This window comes from Podarcis bocagei, assembly GCF_964188305.1.
Source record: "Podarcis bocagei genome assembly, chromosome: 2".
Classification (NCBI taxonomy): domain Eukaryota; kingdom Metazoa; phylum Chordata; class Lepidosauria; order Squamata; family Lacertidae; genus Podarcis; species Podarcis bocagei.
The window spans coordinates 52,749,243-52,764,506 of NC_138126.1; the positions used below are offsets into that span (position 1 = coordinate 52,749,243).

A 15,264-nucleotide genomic window follows, 5' to 3' on the forward strand; every position below is an offset into this window, starting at 1 on the left:
GTTGGAAGCATCCCCAAGGGTCATCTAGTCCAACCTCCTGCAATGCAAGAATCTTTTTGCCCAACATGGGGCTCAAACCCATGACCATGACATTAAGAGTTTCGTGTTCTACCAACTGAGCTATCCCATGAACTCCTTCCTTCTCCTTGTCCTGTGCAACCAGGAGGATTTCATTGAAGATTAGTTTCATTTTTATGAAGGGCAGCATATCATGTTCTATGCAGTGCTTTTTTCCTAAAAAAAAATGTTTAGGAGTACTCTCATTTTGACTCAAGAAAATCGCTATTTTATAGTTCAAATTGGGAATTACTGCATGGATCTGATTCTGATCGTTCAGGCTGCACCATTCCCCCACCCCCCACATACACCGCAGCAGCACCTCCTCCCTCCCTCCTTCTGGTTTCTCCCCGCCCTGCCTAGAGGAGGAAGGGGGCTGGGCTTTGTTGGTGCCAGCCCCTCTCCGGAGCCCTTTCGCACGCCGCTCATTGTCCCTCGTTCACCCCCCCCCAAAAAAAAATAGTCTGGCCCCCCACAAGGCCTGAGGGACAGTTGACCAGCCCCCTGCTAAAAAGAATTGCCAACCCCTGCAACAAGGCAAAGAAGTGAAACTAAACTCCAACTAAGTATTTTTCATGGCTGCCTGGGAGGAAGAGGGATTCCTGAGCCCGATGCTTTGTTTAGGCTCACTGCAGCTCATGCATGCAGCATTAGATCACAGTGTAGTGTCATATGCAAACATAGCCCACTGTGTGTTCTTTATGATGGCGTTATTTTCCTTATTAGTTTCAGTTAAAGAAGAAGTTGCTTGTAACTTACTGTGCTGCTAAACTGTATCAGAATCTCTTGACCTTGACCAGTTTCCAAGTATTTCTATGAAAGGTGCTTCCAAATTACCAAATGGCACCATTTATGTTGTAGACCCTGGATACTTAGGTTAGTACTAGATGTTCAATCAAATGAATCTGTCAGTTTTGTCTTGTTAACTTTGGGGGAAAATAAATAACTTCTTTCTTCTAGCTATAATAACTTAATGTGTCCATTTATATTACAGTATGTTGATGTGTTTTTAATATAATTCATATCTGTGGGTGACTGATGGGTGGCCTTTAAATTTGCATGGCCATAATTACAGCCTACGAGTTCAAATTTTCAAATATCTCATTTTCGTTAGATTTGCAAATGTGTGAATGGTTAAACATTGTGCTTATCATATGCAAAGCCATATGCTTATCATATGCAAAGTCTTATTAATCCGTGGTTCCAAGCCCTTTCTCCACTTTTCTTCAAATGTCCTTTCCCTGTTTCCAAGCATTTCTCTGGGCCACGGAAAGTACTCTTGCCTATTATCTTTGCTTGAAGCTCTTATGTTTCTAGCTATAATACACACACACACACACACACACACACACACACGATAGAGAGATAGATAGATAGATTACAGTTACAGGGAACCAGGCAGAGGGTACCCACCCTGTGGAACGCTTTCCCACCAGATGTCAAAGAAAACAACAACTACCAGACTTTTAGACGACATCTGAAGGCAGCGCCGTTTAGGGAAGCTTTTAAAGTTTAATAGGTTATTGTATTTTAGTGTTCTGTTGGAAGCCGCCCAGAGTGGCTGGGGAAACCCAGCCAGATGGGCGGGGTATAAATATATTATTATTATTATTATTATTATTATTATTATTATTATTATTATTATTATTATTATTATTTAGTTGCAGATCAGAGAGCCCTTTGGGACTGACAAGTAAAGTAATAAATATTTACTTAATTGTTTTTCTACAGTCACAGAATGTGATTGTTGCTTAATTTTTATTGTGTCAAACTCTAGTGCCCTGGCTGAATATTAGAAGCCTCTTATCAACAAAATAAGAGTATTTTATTTTATTGAAAATATGATTCTGATAACCCTTTATCAAATATGTATTTCTGTAAAGTATGATTTTCATTGCTTTTCTACTTTATAGGATTTTCAATTCATCCTGCTGATAGGTGGGTCTTGGAAACAGAGAGGCTCTATGAAATCACTGTTGATGTGTATGATAAATCAAGTAATAAGGTGCACTTATCGGATGTAAGTGAAATATGGGCATACATTTTCTCTTAAATGTGTTTGAATACCTGAATAAGAATACACACACACAGAGTGGGCTCATAGAGGTTAATGGCGAGGGCTAACTTACGTCTCTTAATTTCATTGAGTCTACTTGTGAGTAGAATTTAGCTGAGTAGAACAAAATTGGAAATACCATATATTGGTTTGGATCTGGAAATTTCTTGCATAAGCAGAAAAACTCTTCAACTTTCACAAGATAACCCTGCTAAATTGCTCTGATTTCCCTGTCCTGCAGCTGCTGCTGCCGCCACTTCCCATGCCCCAGCCCACAGCATTGCCAGAGATCCCCGGGATTGTGCAGAGAGGGCACAGTGAACTATAGTCAGCCGAAGGTGTTAGGAAAGCCTTGCTTTGTGAATGAAGTTCAGCTCAATCTTTCCTAGATCTATTATAGTACTTCTGTGTCATATATTCATTTGTGTTTTATTCAGAGTACATCCTCTTATGTCCAAGTAATTACACTCACCCTTTTTAAATTTCAGAATCTCAGAATTGATATTTCCTGGCCAAAAGCATACTTCAAGGTTCTTCAGTCCTCTCCAAATGGTTCATATCATCATGTGAAAGCGATAAAGGAGGGACACACCATTATAAGTGCTTCTTTAACATCTGTTGTAGATCAGGTATGTCTGTTGAAAGAGGAACATTTTGTCTTGCATTTGTTTAAAGCTGAAGCCTTGAACCTGAATGGTATCTTAAGAGCAAATATGATACCTTGAAGTTCAACAAAGTCAAGGGGGAGTGGGAATTAACTTGTTTTAATAGAAATGAAGGACCCCTTACAACTATAAGCACATCTATTTGAAAATAAGTTCCATTGATTCCAGTAGAATTTCATTTCAAGTAATTGTCTTCACAATTGCAAACTGACTACATATCCCTAAATGCATCAATCTGAAGCAACTCAGTTGGACATTTTTGATCACGGGGGCTTTTTTCTAAGTAATGTATTCAAGTAGTAAAGCTTTTTCTGAACTGTACTCATGCTATTCTGAACTCATGCTATAGATATGAGTTGCTCAGCCATGATGAAAGAGGCGATCATTAAACCGCTTCTTAAAAAACCATCTTTAGATGCGGCCACGATGGCCAACTATCGCCCAGTCTCAAATCTTCCATTCTTGGGCAAGGTGATTGAGCGCGTGGTTGCTGAACAACTCCAGGCACGCCTGGAGGATGCGGACCATTTGGATCCCTTCCAATCGGGATTCAGGCCTCACCATGGGACTGAAACTGCCTTGGTCACGCTGGTTGATGATATCCGGCGAGCTAGGGACAAAGGTGAGAGCTGTTTCCTGGTTCTGCTGGATCTCTCAACGGCCTTTGATACAATCAACCATAACATCCTTCTGGACCGTCTAGAGGGGCTGGGAGCTGGGGGCACTGTTATACAGTGGTTAGTCATGTCTGCCCACTGTATACAAATTAAAATAATGTGTTTGGGAGCAGACTAGGTTGCCTCTATTTGTTAACCTGACTCTTTTGTATATGCTTGAAGTTAGGGGCTTTCCCTCTCCTACAGGGAGCATTCAAACATCCTAGGCAGGACAGTCTGGTAAAACCTTTACCAAAAAATTAAGTGGATTGTTTAAATTGAGCTTCAATAATTTGCAAAATACGAGGATAAGCTGCAAAGCTAACTTCCTATAGACTGGCCCCAATTTGCAAGTTTTGAAGCCTTTCCTGGTGTCTTTTTGATTACTGAAGACAAATGGGATAGGAAGGAACAGTCCTTCCTACTGTTGTTATATATATAAAACAATTTAAAATACTCATTTTACATCCTTAATATATTAATGACTTCGCTTCTTCTCTTTCCATGGTTCATTTTACATATCATAAATCCCTGCATATTTTACAAAAACTATACCATTCAGTATTCCATTATTGCATCCATCAAAACTTGTTTACACTGTTGGATTTATTTTAATGCTGCCAGCATTTTCAGCTGTATACAATTATTTCCCATATATTCAATAAACGTTTTCCAGTCTTTTATAAACATATGTTCTTCTTGTTCTCTTATTCGATATGTTAAGTCTGCAGGTTGTGCATAGTCTGTCAACTTAAAAGTTGCCATTCTTCTTTAGTTGGGACATCGTTTGTTTTCCATTTTGGCGCTATCAAAACACGGGCTGCAGTGGTAGCATACATAGATAACCTTTTCTGACACCTGGGAATTTCAGTCTGAATTATCCCCAACAGAAAGGACTCTGGTTTGGGGGGGGAGTACTTTTAATCATTTTTTTCCAATAGTGTTGACAATTATTTCTTAACAATCTGGTCCCTGTTGGTCCTGAAGCTGCTGTAGAGGCAAGAGGCTTTTGCAGTTGCTCATGGAATGAGGGAGGCCTGGCAAGTTTCTTCAGTGTTCAGTTATATGCTTCGCTGGCACCAAGGAGAGGGCAGGGCTGTGAGGTTTTCTTCATACCTAGCCAACATGGGTATCAAAAGGAAATGTTATAACAATATACGGTAATTAAATCTGCAACATTCCTATAGACCACTGGTGACTGAGTCCCTGCTATCAGTCTGGATATGCAAAGTACCCCAAGGATATAACACCATGCCAAAGTTTTGAGTGCCCCCATAACCAACGCCATTGATTCCGGAATATCTTGTTAGCAACCTCCCACAGGAAATAAAGCAATGCTTCTGTGACTAATGAGAAGTTGCTGCTCAAGGCTGCAGATCTTGGCAGCCCTGGATAGTTGCAGGCTGATTTACTTGGGATAATTGTCTAGGGAATTGTTTCTTGACTTAGAATGTAATTGCCGGTATGGAGTTCAGAAAAACCCATTAATGGGAACAGATAAACAGCTTCTATTTTGAAATACACTTCTTTCTGGTTTAAAGTTTAGTGGATGTGGTCTTATCCAAGTGTGGAAAGTGATGCATAGTTTAATAAGGAGACTGACTTACTTTATAATGCTGTTGTAAGGATTACAACTAGGTCACATATGTGAATTTAAAAGTGTTATTGAAGTGTTTATACTAATGTAGTAGTAGTAGTAATAGTAGTGGAAAATACTAAGTGGGTTTTTTTAACAATTAACTTTATTGTGAGCAACGTGTCTTTGGTTAACAATAGTAATTGTTAAATACTGTAGATTAGCCATTGCTTTTTGGGGTAACTATAGAGCATATCCAACTGAGTTACTTAGAGTAGTCCCAATGAAATCAATGGATGCAAGATTCATTAATTTCACTGAATCCACTCTGAATATAACTAATGTTTTGATATTGGAAACAATCTTATGATCCTAACATTACTTGCTTGGAGTTGAAAGGAAGCCCCCAGAATGTAGTAAGGCCTTTGGACGAAAACCCATATCTTCAGGTTATCAATATCATACATTTCTAATACATATATGTTGACAAACATGTGCTCTGCAACACAAATTAGAAGGCCACTCTCTGTATCAGCTTCTTAGCCCATGTATGTATTTTTATTACTACTATTAAAAGACACTACAGTACACCTTTCAGTAATATTCTCGGGGCAACTATAGATTAAAACAGTAAAGCAGCTTAGCAAAATAGTAATCAGCACACAGCCTTTAAAAGGGGAAAATAAAGAGGTCTTTGCCTGGTGCTGAAAGTACATTAAATTGAGTCCCAGCTGAGATGGCCACCTATGTAACTTCAGAGACAGGGGGACATGGAGAAGTGTCTCCAGTGTATGTGACGATGCAGAAGTTCAGGAACATGTCAGAGATGAAATAAGCATCCCTAAGTTCCCCCGGCATTTCATCTTTTTAAGATTCAGACAGACTTTGTCAAATAAACAAAGTTTAATTAGTGCATAATTTATTTTAATAGGATGGAGGTGTTCACACACTACCTGTTCCTGTACAGAATCAGCAAGAAGTAGACATTTATGTTCCCATTGCTCTTTCACCAAGCATTTTGACGTTTCCATGGCAGCCGAAAGCTGGAGCCTATCAGTACACAATAAAGGTAAGTGCTGAAAGCCATCTAAATGCAGAAAACAGTCCGCCTCGCTATTGGGTACTTGATGACTCTATTGTACGTTATTAACTTTTGAGGCTGCAACCCTCTTTCTATTAGAAAATGGAATTTCGTTACTCTTCTGCTGCAATTTGACACCTGCTGCTTCCAGAACTGCATTTTGTTTTATGGCACACTCTTATGATTAAGGAGCCTTCCTTTTAAAGTAGGTATGATTGCAGAACATAACCTGTGGTGGTAGAAAATAACAAATGGAAAACAAATAAAAATTCTTATGGTTTATGGCAGGTAGGTTCCATAAGTTAGGAGCTTTGTTGACTGCCAAGAAGATAGCCAGAGCAGCACTCACACCGACATACTTCACTTCCTCTGTTTCATCCACCATTGCAATAACATTGCTGTTGGGAGGCAAAGGCCACGGCTTTATTTATAGTAGATCTTCCAACCATGACTCTTCTGCTGCAATTTTCATGCTTTCTCAGTTTCCAGCGAATAAGGTTAACCAGAAGCATCTTTTCTTTGAACTTTCCTCGGAAAAATAAATTCTGTTACGCAAGCATTTTTTTGGTTTTGTTTACAGGTAACTCAGTTAAGGGTGTCAGAGCTCTTCAGATCTCTTACAAAGATTTTCGTCCTCTTTGTATCAGAAATTGTTTAACTTGAAAAGAGGCATCTATGTGAAGCATACTTTAGGGATAAATGCCAAGCTGTGTGGGTTTCTGACATGTAAAAATACAGAAGTCTTAGTTAAGCCATCTGATTTGAGAGAAAGAAATTTAAGTTATGGGGCTGAATCTAGATTTTTGCTTCCGTGGGTAGGAGCTTCTGTTGAACAGAACTCTACTCAATGGATGCTCCTGCTGGTGTGCGTGCATGGTTTGTGCTTCTGTTAATTCAACCCCCTCCCCTCCGAATGTGAGAGGTGATGCAGTGGAAACAGAATGTATTAGAACCCAATCCAACTGCAGAAGGGTATGGGAGATGTGTGGTGGTGATCACCCCCTATTTAGTTTGATTATTTGGGCAGTTTGGCCTGTGAAAGTGAAATTATTTCCTGGGGTTTTTAAATTTGTGTTTCTGCTTAGAATAATTCTAAACATAATTATTTATGATAATTTGAGAAACTCTCCTGCATGTTCAACCTCTCTGCATGTGGAGAGGAATCTGACCAGTGGAGAAGATGAGTGGGAAGGAATTCTGCATGTGGAAGAGTGTGGGTAATTTACAGTGCCCTTATTGGGTTTTCTTTCCTCGCTGCCAGAATTTATAATGCATATCAGACTGCTATTGACGATATTCTACTTATGGCAGTGGGTTTTTATAGAGCTGAAACAGATGGTATACATCTCTGATATGCATAGCATACAGAGCTATCCCATTGCTTGATCTGTGAGGTCATACATTTCTCCATAGTTTACATGCTATAAAAACAGAGTACTGTAAATGCATCTTCTTGTTCAGGCCACAAACACAAAATGAAGATAAATGTGTGAAGATTTACCTAGCAGTTTTGATTTTAGGAAAGGACTTAGGGCTGATGACATGCATTTTACAGCTACTGAGTCCTTTGAAAGACTAAGGGTGTTGCAGGCCAAAGTATTCAGACCTTTGTAAGAAGCATAGTGAAAACTGGTGCTCTTCATTGTTGTCAGCGGCTGACTTCTGATGAATTTCGGAAGCAATGTATATACACAGCTAACCTCCCCTTAAGACTAAAAATAAAGACATGATGACAGCAAGAAATCAATTTTCTGTGCCCCCTTTTGCCATTAATTCTTTTCAGAAATTCCCATTGGTAGAAAAACACTTTCAGCAGTACACAGGTTAGCTGCACTGAGACTTGAAATCATTCAGTTGGCTGTCTCCGGCTTTCAGTAAAACGGAATTAATCGGAGTTCTTAAGAACGCAGCAATGCTATATGCTGGGCCTCTTGTGTGCTGACTTGTGAAATGATATGCTGACTCCTGGCACTATTAATCACTGAGGTATCTCTCGGTATCAAAAAATTTGCCGGCGATAGAGAACCAGAGGGGGAGAGGTGTCTGTGGCCATTATAACTATGAATGAAACATCTTTGTGTAAGGAAATAAGAGATTAAAATGCAGCAGAGTGTGGATCCCTGATGTTTCTAGTTTAGCGGAAGAGTGTTTTTCTCCATGAATGTCTGGCTAGCAGTTCTAGGCTAGGCTATTCTAATCTATTTGAGTAATTTGCAGAATGGGTAACTTAGGGGTGTATATGAGAACAAGTAATAAAATGAATATATTTATTTTTTATGTTTTTTCATTTACCGTCTAGGCTCATGGTGGAAGTGGTAATTTTTCTTGGTCCTCATCTAACCAAAACGTTGCTACAGTAACAGTCAAGGGAGTAATGACCACTGGAAATGAAATTGGTGTCAGTATTATACGTGCCAGTGACGTTCAGAATTCATTGCATTACGGGGATTTGAAGGCAAGTAATACTTATTTTGCTTTTCCTTCCAAGAAAGGTCTTATCAGAATCTGCAAAGGAGGCACACTGTGCTATCAGTCATGGAGCAGAAGAGTTCATGTCTCTTTCTGTGCCTAGGGAATTCTCCTTGTGGGGCTTCAGAGCAGACAGGAAATGTTGAACATCCTTTCGCTTCTCTCAAGAGGGTTTCCCTAGATGAATTATTTATGTTTGTTAAATACTGCAGAAGCAGCTTTTCATACATATGGAGTACGGGACAAGTGGGGAAACAGGATAAAATGCACAGGATGACTGAGGCATGCCCCCTTTTGCTACTGGCTAATTTTCTTATTTTTAAAGAAAACTCCAGCACTTGGAGATTTAGGGAAGTTAAACAGGAAAAAGGTTTCATTTTACAACAAAATTGGTAAAACAAAAGATGTGCCAGGAGGTAGAATCATTTCAAGAAATTGTTAACTAATATTTCTATAACAATTGAGTAGATGCTACAAGTTTCCAAATAAGATGGTAAATACATACCATATTTTAATCCCTTAAACTACTTGCAGAAGTTTTGCAGCTGAGGTCTTAATCCTTGAGTCCTGAGACAAGGTGGTACTTTGTCAGTCTTCTATAAATCTCATTCCTGAGGCTCTTCTACTAGTATAGCAGACCAGGGGATCACCACACCCCTCCTAATGGGTTTGGAATTATTCCTCTCTCTTTCCAGAAGATCTCTTTCCTTCTTCCTGAAATGAGACCAAAGGAGAGTGTTTCCTCACAACTCCGCTTCTCCTTTTTCAAATTCCCAGTTCTCACTTCTCTGTATACTCTTAAAAGACAATAGTCACTATCTTTTAAGTTCAGAGACTTCTTTCTCTGGCTATAGATACTTTCCTCAGGGCGCATTTTACACAAAGCTCAGAGGCTATTCTCCTATCCAGCTGAACACCAACTCCCAGCTGCTTTTCTTTTTCTCTCACAAAGTGCTGTCTCCACTCCCCTCTGGATAGCTGTACCTGCTGCCAACTCTGCAAGCTACACCACTCTGGGGAAATTTCACAGCACTGCACCACTAAATTCTGGTCTACCTGAGCTTTCCGTCACAATGACCAACATGTTAATTTTGGTTCCTTCTTAAATTGCTAAAGGTGAATAATGCTGCACTTTATCCATTGTCATCTGGCTAAATGCTAACACCCTACAGATGTAGAGAACCGCAGAAAGATTTGAAGACACGTGTTAAAACCTCCACTTCCTACAAACCTTGTAGAAAGGTTGAATTGGTGAAATTCAGGTTCCAAGACACAAAATTGACTTACCTGAAATAGTCTTCAGCCAGAAGAAGGAGGCTTCTAAAGAAGTTTTCCAAATTATCTGTTCTCCTCCCAAAGTGAAATTGCAAACATTTAAAACCCCTGGAGAGCCAATTTTCAGCTACAATTATATATAATGACTGATCCATAGTTCAAGCAGATTTCTGCACACTCACCTGTCAAACAGATGGTTAACCACACTTCTCACCTGTTGTGATTCTGGATTTAATTTCCCCTCTTCCTCCTAGTTTTTCAAATAGATGATTGGCACCATCAGAGCTTACCATATTTAACAACTGTAAAGAGGTGCACGTGCAAACCTAATCTAGTATGAATAGGAATACATGCAGAGCCAGGTGCTGAATGTGTTGTATGTCTGGGAGGGGTAAATCTGGGTGATTGTGGGCCCAGGCTAGTAAGCAGACAGGAACAAATTAGCAGGTACCAGGCCAATTGTTTCAGTCAAACTGTATAGCTGTAAACCAGAGAGAGAGAAAACTTTATACAGTACGAAGTTCCTAAAATGCTCATTCAAAAATACATCAAGAAATGCCTGCCCCACCCTACTAAAAACTGAGCACCATAGTAGAGGCTAACATAACCACCAATAGCCTATGTAAATCATGTCTTGGTCTGGTGCCCCCAAACTGACAGTGATGGTGCCAGACACATCCGCAGAGCATTCCGCAGATGGAGAGCCCCGTTGAAAAAACCTAGGAAGAGACACATGGAGAAGGTCTCTGAGTCTGGGCTGGTTCATGTGGAGAGAGGGGTTCCTTGAGGCATCTTTAGCCACATAAGATTTCATAGGTGAAACCAGCACTTTGAATTGAGCTCAGAAACTAAACTGTAGCCAGTGCGATTGGGCCAGAATTGGTGTAATATGTTCAGACCTTCTGGTCCCAGTCCGTAATCTCACAGCTGAATTCCGTACTAGCTGTATTTTTCTGAACTGGCTTCAAAGACATCCCCACATACACAATTGCACTGTCTCTAATAGCACAAGCAAAGCCTGACTTCTAAGATCAGCCAGGTATTATATGTGCCCAACCTGACTCTCTAGAGCCTGTGTACTTAAGAATATAGAGATATGTTTTCATTTGGACTACTGTGCTTATGTCAGATAGATGGTACCACCTGGACCAGTTATAATGCAACAACTAATGGAGAGGAATCTGGTTAAAGAGCCACTGCCTGCTATTTTAATCAAGAGCTATTGGAATCCTGCCAAGTTCACATTGTATGTTTGTTTTCTAAAAGCCCTTTTGCTAGGGTGCATTTTCCAGGAACATAGTGACTGTTCCAGAGCGAAAAGCCATTTACTAGACAGTCACTCTTGGTATGAAAGTAAGTTGCATCTGCAGTGCCTATGGTGTATGTAACAGCTTGTTTTCAATCTGTTTTAAGCAGTCTGTCCTTTCAAAAATATTTTAAATGGACATTAAACACAGCAGTTTAAATATTAAGTTGCAGTGTTATCCTGCTTGCTAACCTACTACTAAAGTTAGATGGAGGTTTGTTATGCACTGTGTGTATGTACCACACAATATCTCTGTCCCCAAAATGTCATTTTCCAGGAAATGATAGCTGCCTACATGAGGCTCAGAAATGAGATGTTTAGTTAAACCTTTACTTTGAGATTCATGATTCAAAACGCAGAGCCATATGAGTGCACTTCATCTCATTTGAACTTGCAAGAACGAGCATTAAATGAAACAAGTGCCTTCAGTTTAACATTTTAACTGTCTCTGCTCAAGCTTTGCATCTTGTGTTTGAAGCAAACATCTGCCTGCTGACCTTGATTATCAGGTTATGCAAGTAGTCTATACCTTTCATGAGGATTACATTTTTAACACCATGCCATATGGTCCGCAATTTAACCTGAAGCATTAGACAGGTGGCTTAAAAAGTTAGACACACTGAATAAAAGCTTTGATCAAGCAGTTGTTATGAAATGCTGCTATCCATCTGTGATGATTTCTTGATGATAGCAAGGAATAAAATATAAACTTGGAATTTAAGCATCTGCTTCTCCCCACATTTGAGATAGCATTTCCATGTGTATATTATAGAAAATATGTGACAGAAGTGAGCTGTCAATAAACACAACAGTCACATGCGTATTAAGCACGCACCAAACCTGCTGTGCATTCACTCTGACTCAGTGTGATTGACCACAGTCCTGTTTATATTTACATGTCTGTAAGCTCTGTTTATTGAAATGGACAGAGCCTGCTGCTGCATGTAATAACATGTGGAGTATTAATGCAACACAGGCATACAAAGGAGAATAGAAGAGGTTCTCTGACCAGCTCCTAAGTCCATGCACAGATAAAATATAAGAAGTAGCATCTCTTTCTGAGTTCCCTTCTTTCCAAGTCACATTGAAGGAAGAGCGACATCACCCCCTACAATCCAATCCCTAAAGGTTCACTCCCAGGGGACATTCAATTTTGCCAACCTGTTTTGGCTTGGAGAGAAAAGCTTCACCTGCCACAAGGTCCTATGCTTCCCTGGGATTCCCTAGGCTTCTGATACACATTTTGAGAGCCATGGTATTGGATGCTGTTTCAGAAGAGAGAGGACTCCTTGAAGAAGTGAGGGGGATCAGAGTAATACACTTACAGTGACTGCAAATTTTATAGGTGCTAAATTCCTATTCTACTATTATGCAGTGACATCTGCACATTCACGTTTGGACAAGATGATGTTAAAATGAGATGTTCAAATGCATTTCAGTTTATTATTTCTTTCTCCACAAAAGGATCTCAGCTTATCTGTTACCAGTAGCATTGTCACTATCTCTTGCCCAATTCCTGAGCATTGAACGGCATGAATTCAGCTTGGTCACTTTCATTGTCAGCATGTTATAAAGAATAAGCCCCAAAGATTTAAATCTCCTCAGGAACAGTAGGCATTCAACAAAGGTTATATTAGCAAAGACATTGTGGTGTTTGGCCATATGGTCAATACCTAGAGGTTCTTAAAGCTCATTGTGGTGAAACTCCCACAATTGCAGAAATCTAGAGCATGACAACTCTAACAACAATGAATCTACAGTAGTCCTTAACTCAGATATAGCACCAAGTGCATTAGGGGAGAAAGGAAAGGTGCAATCAAGATCCTAAGGGGCTCTTTGCTTGCATTTAGATTTTCTAAGAAGGAACTACTGCCTCTGTTATTCTTGAATGAGGAATTAGATAAGTGGAGGTCCATTAGACAGATATTATTGAACCTTAAATAACTAAAGTGTAATTTATAGGAAGTTAACAAAGAATGTCATGTCTTCCCTAGCAATTCCATTGCCTTCTAAAGTCAGTTACCACCATGCCTCCTTAATACATAAACCAAACCATATTGAGGGGCTTTGCCCATGTCTGCCTTTGGACCTGTCTCTAGGTCTCACTTTTTTGACTGTGTGTGGGCATAAAAAGTGTAAGTTGTGTAATGGGGGGGGTGAGAGAGAGAGAGATCTCTAAGAGTCTCAGGAGCTCTGCAAGGTATTTGTGTCATGCTTTGTTCTGATTAAAACAAAGTTATTTGTCTGCAAGTCACGCATTTCAAATTAGAAGTTGGAAATTTTTGAGGTTAAAAGTGAAACTTTCAGATAGTTAAAAGTGGCTAAAAATAAGCAACTTCCTCTTGGCATTTCAAATTTTCCAGTTCAGGTTTTGTTCATTAGCTCCATTCTGGCTGCTGTGTCTTACCTCATTATTGTTTCCTAGGTGTACGTGACAGAACCTAGTGGCATGGAGTTCACGCCATGTCGAGTTGAAGCACGTGTGGGTGAAATCCTGGAGCTGCCTCTGAAGATTAATGGTCTAATGAATGAGGAAACCAGTCAGATGGTCACCCTGAGTGACTGTTCACATTTTGATTTAGTTGTCGAGGTTGAGAACCGTGGTGTATTCATTCCACTTCAAGGTGACTTAAAAGGAATTACTTCATTTCAGTTTTTAAGATAGAGGAACAAATATGTAATCCACTTACTGGCATGCTAAGGATTCTTTTATCAATAGCAAATGCTTATGAATAACTAAGAGGTGTTATATAGATCAGGGGTTGAGAGCTTGTTGCTTTCCCAGTTGTTACAATTCCCATCATTCCTCACCATTGGCTATGCTGGATGGGGCTGATGGAGTTGGAAGTCAGCAACCTCTGGAAGGATACAGGTTCCCAGTCCACTTTTGTTTTGTTTCATCCATTTATAATAATAATAAAAGTTTGTAAAAAAACAACAACAAAACTGGTTATATAATAGGAGTTGATTGTACAGGTGGTGCCCATTTTAGGCTTGTCCAACTGAAATGCAATCACCAACGCATGGGTCCTTTTATACCCAGAAGAAGGCAGAACAGGGGTGGGGGTGGGTCATGCTTATACATTCTCTGTCGATGTACACTGGGGCAAAAATTGGAACTCCTGCGCAAAATGGTCACCGACCTTTCCTTCCCCCACCCTCCACCCCAAGACTTTCGCAGTGATAGCAATACTGTTTTGATCTGCTTACTTTTCACTTCACTATTTGTATTACTTTATATGTGTTCTTGTTCTTGTAAACTGCCCTGGAAAATATTTAGATTATTCAGGGTGGTTTACTTATAAAAACAACATGAATAAATTTGATTTTAATTTTACTTAAATTTACACATTGCACATTTTTACTCTCCTTTGATTTCCTTAACAGGAAGACTAAAGCCAACTTCTGACTACTGCAGTGGGGTCAGGGTAAAAGCTGAAGCCCAAGGATATACAGCACTTGTTGTTAGTTACACCCATGAACATATCCACCTCAGTGCCAGTATTACTATAGCTGCCCATCTGCCACTAAAAGTAAGCCTTTAGTTCCCCCTTTTTCTTAGTCTTCGTAGCTTTTGATTCTTCAGTAAATACTTAACTTGCAATACTGAGTGATTTGAGGTGAAGTCTTATAGGATACAAAGGATTTCAATCAAAATTAAATAGCTTCATTCCCTTATGCTTGGATCTCTGATGCTTTCTACCTTGAATAATCCTTATAAACTGTTTACGTGTTTCAGGAACTACAAAATGTCCAATCACTTGTGGACATGTACCCTTGAGATGATAAGCCTGTTTCATTAATGTAATAGTAATAGCTAGATTGAATTAATCTAGAACTTTTTAGTATGTCTCAGTGGTCCAGAGCACTAGTTGTCACTTGCTTAAATAGATATCACATTAGTTTTAAAAGCAGATATTTTTTTGTGGGGAGGGGTAGAGACAGAGTGGGGAAAAGAAGATTCAGAAAAGTCACTCGCATGGAGAAATTCCATGTTTGTAATGAGCTACAACTTTAGGGGGGTGGGATTAAACCAGCACTATGCTCAGAAGCTGTATGCTGGCTCCCTTGGCCAGTAAAGCGAGATGAGCGCCGCAACCCCAGAGTCGGCCACGACTGGACC

General features: G+C 39.7%; 1 protein-coding gene and 2 long non-coding RNA genes across 3 annotated transcripts in view; 1 reads left to right on the forward strand and 2 right to left on the reverse strand.

The window, feature by feature from the left end:
- NUP210 (nucleoporin 210) overlaps positions 1-15,264 on the forward strand; it is a 90,084-nt gene that overhangs the window by 31,749 nt on the left and 43,071 nt on the right. Inside the window, exons 8-14 of the mRNA XM_081177234.1 lie at positions 867-933; positions 1,971-2,077; positions 2,602-2,742; positions 5,942-6,079; positions 8,391-8,546; positions 13,567-13,765; positions 14,529-14,674. Coding sequence (XP_081033360.1) covers positions 867-933; positions 1,971-2,077; positions 2,602-2,742; positions 5,942-6,079; positions 8,391-8,546; positions 13,567-13,765; positions 14,529-14,674 — 954 coding nt within the window. The remainder of the gene's footprint in view (positions 1-866; positions 934-1,970; positions 2,078-2,601; positions 2,743-5,941; positions 6,080-8,390; positions 8,547-13,566; positions 13,766-14,528; positions 14,675-15,264) is intronic.
- LOC308577233 lies at positions 3,536-8,472 on the reverse strand. Its single transcript, XR_014003529.1, has 3 exons — positions 8,384-8,472; positions 5,964-6,620; positions 3,536-4,550 (listed from the first exon to the last, which is right to left on the reverse strand). It is a non-coding gene; the product is annotated as an uncharacterized lncRNA (long non-coding RNA).
- LOC308577283 lies at positions 9,071-14,522 on the reverse strand. Its single transcript, XR_014003567.1, has 3 exons — positions 13,953-14,522; positions 13,549-13,662; positions 9,071-10,316 (listed from the first exon to the last, which is right to left on the reverse strand). It is a non-coding gene; the product is annotated as an uncharacterized lncRNA (long non-coding RNA).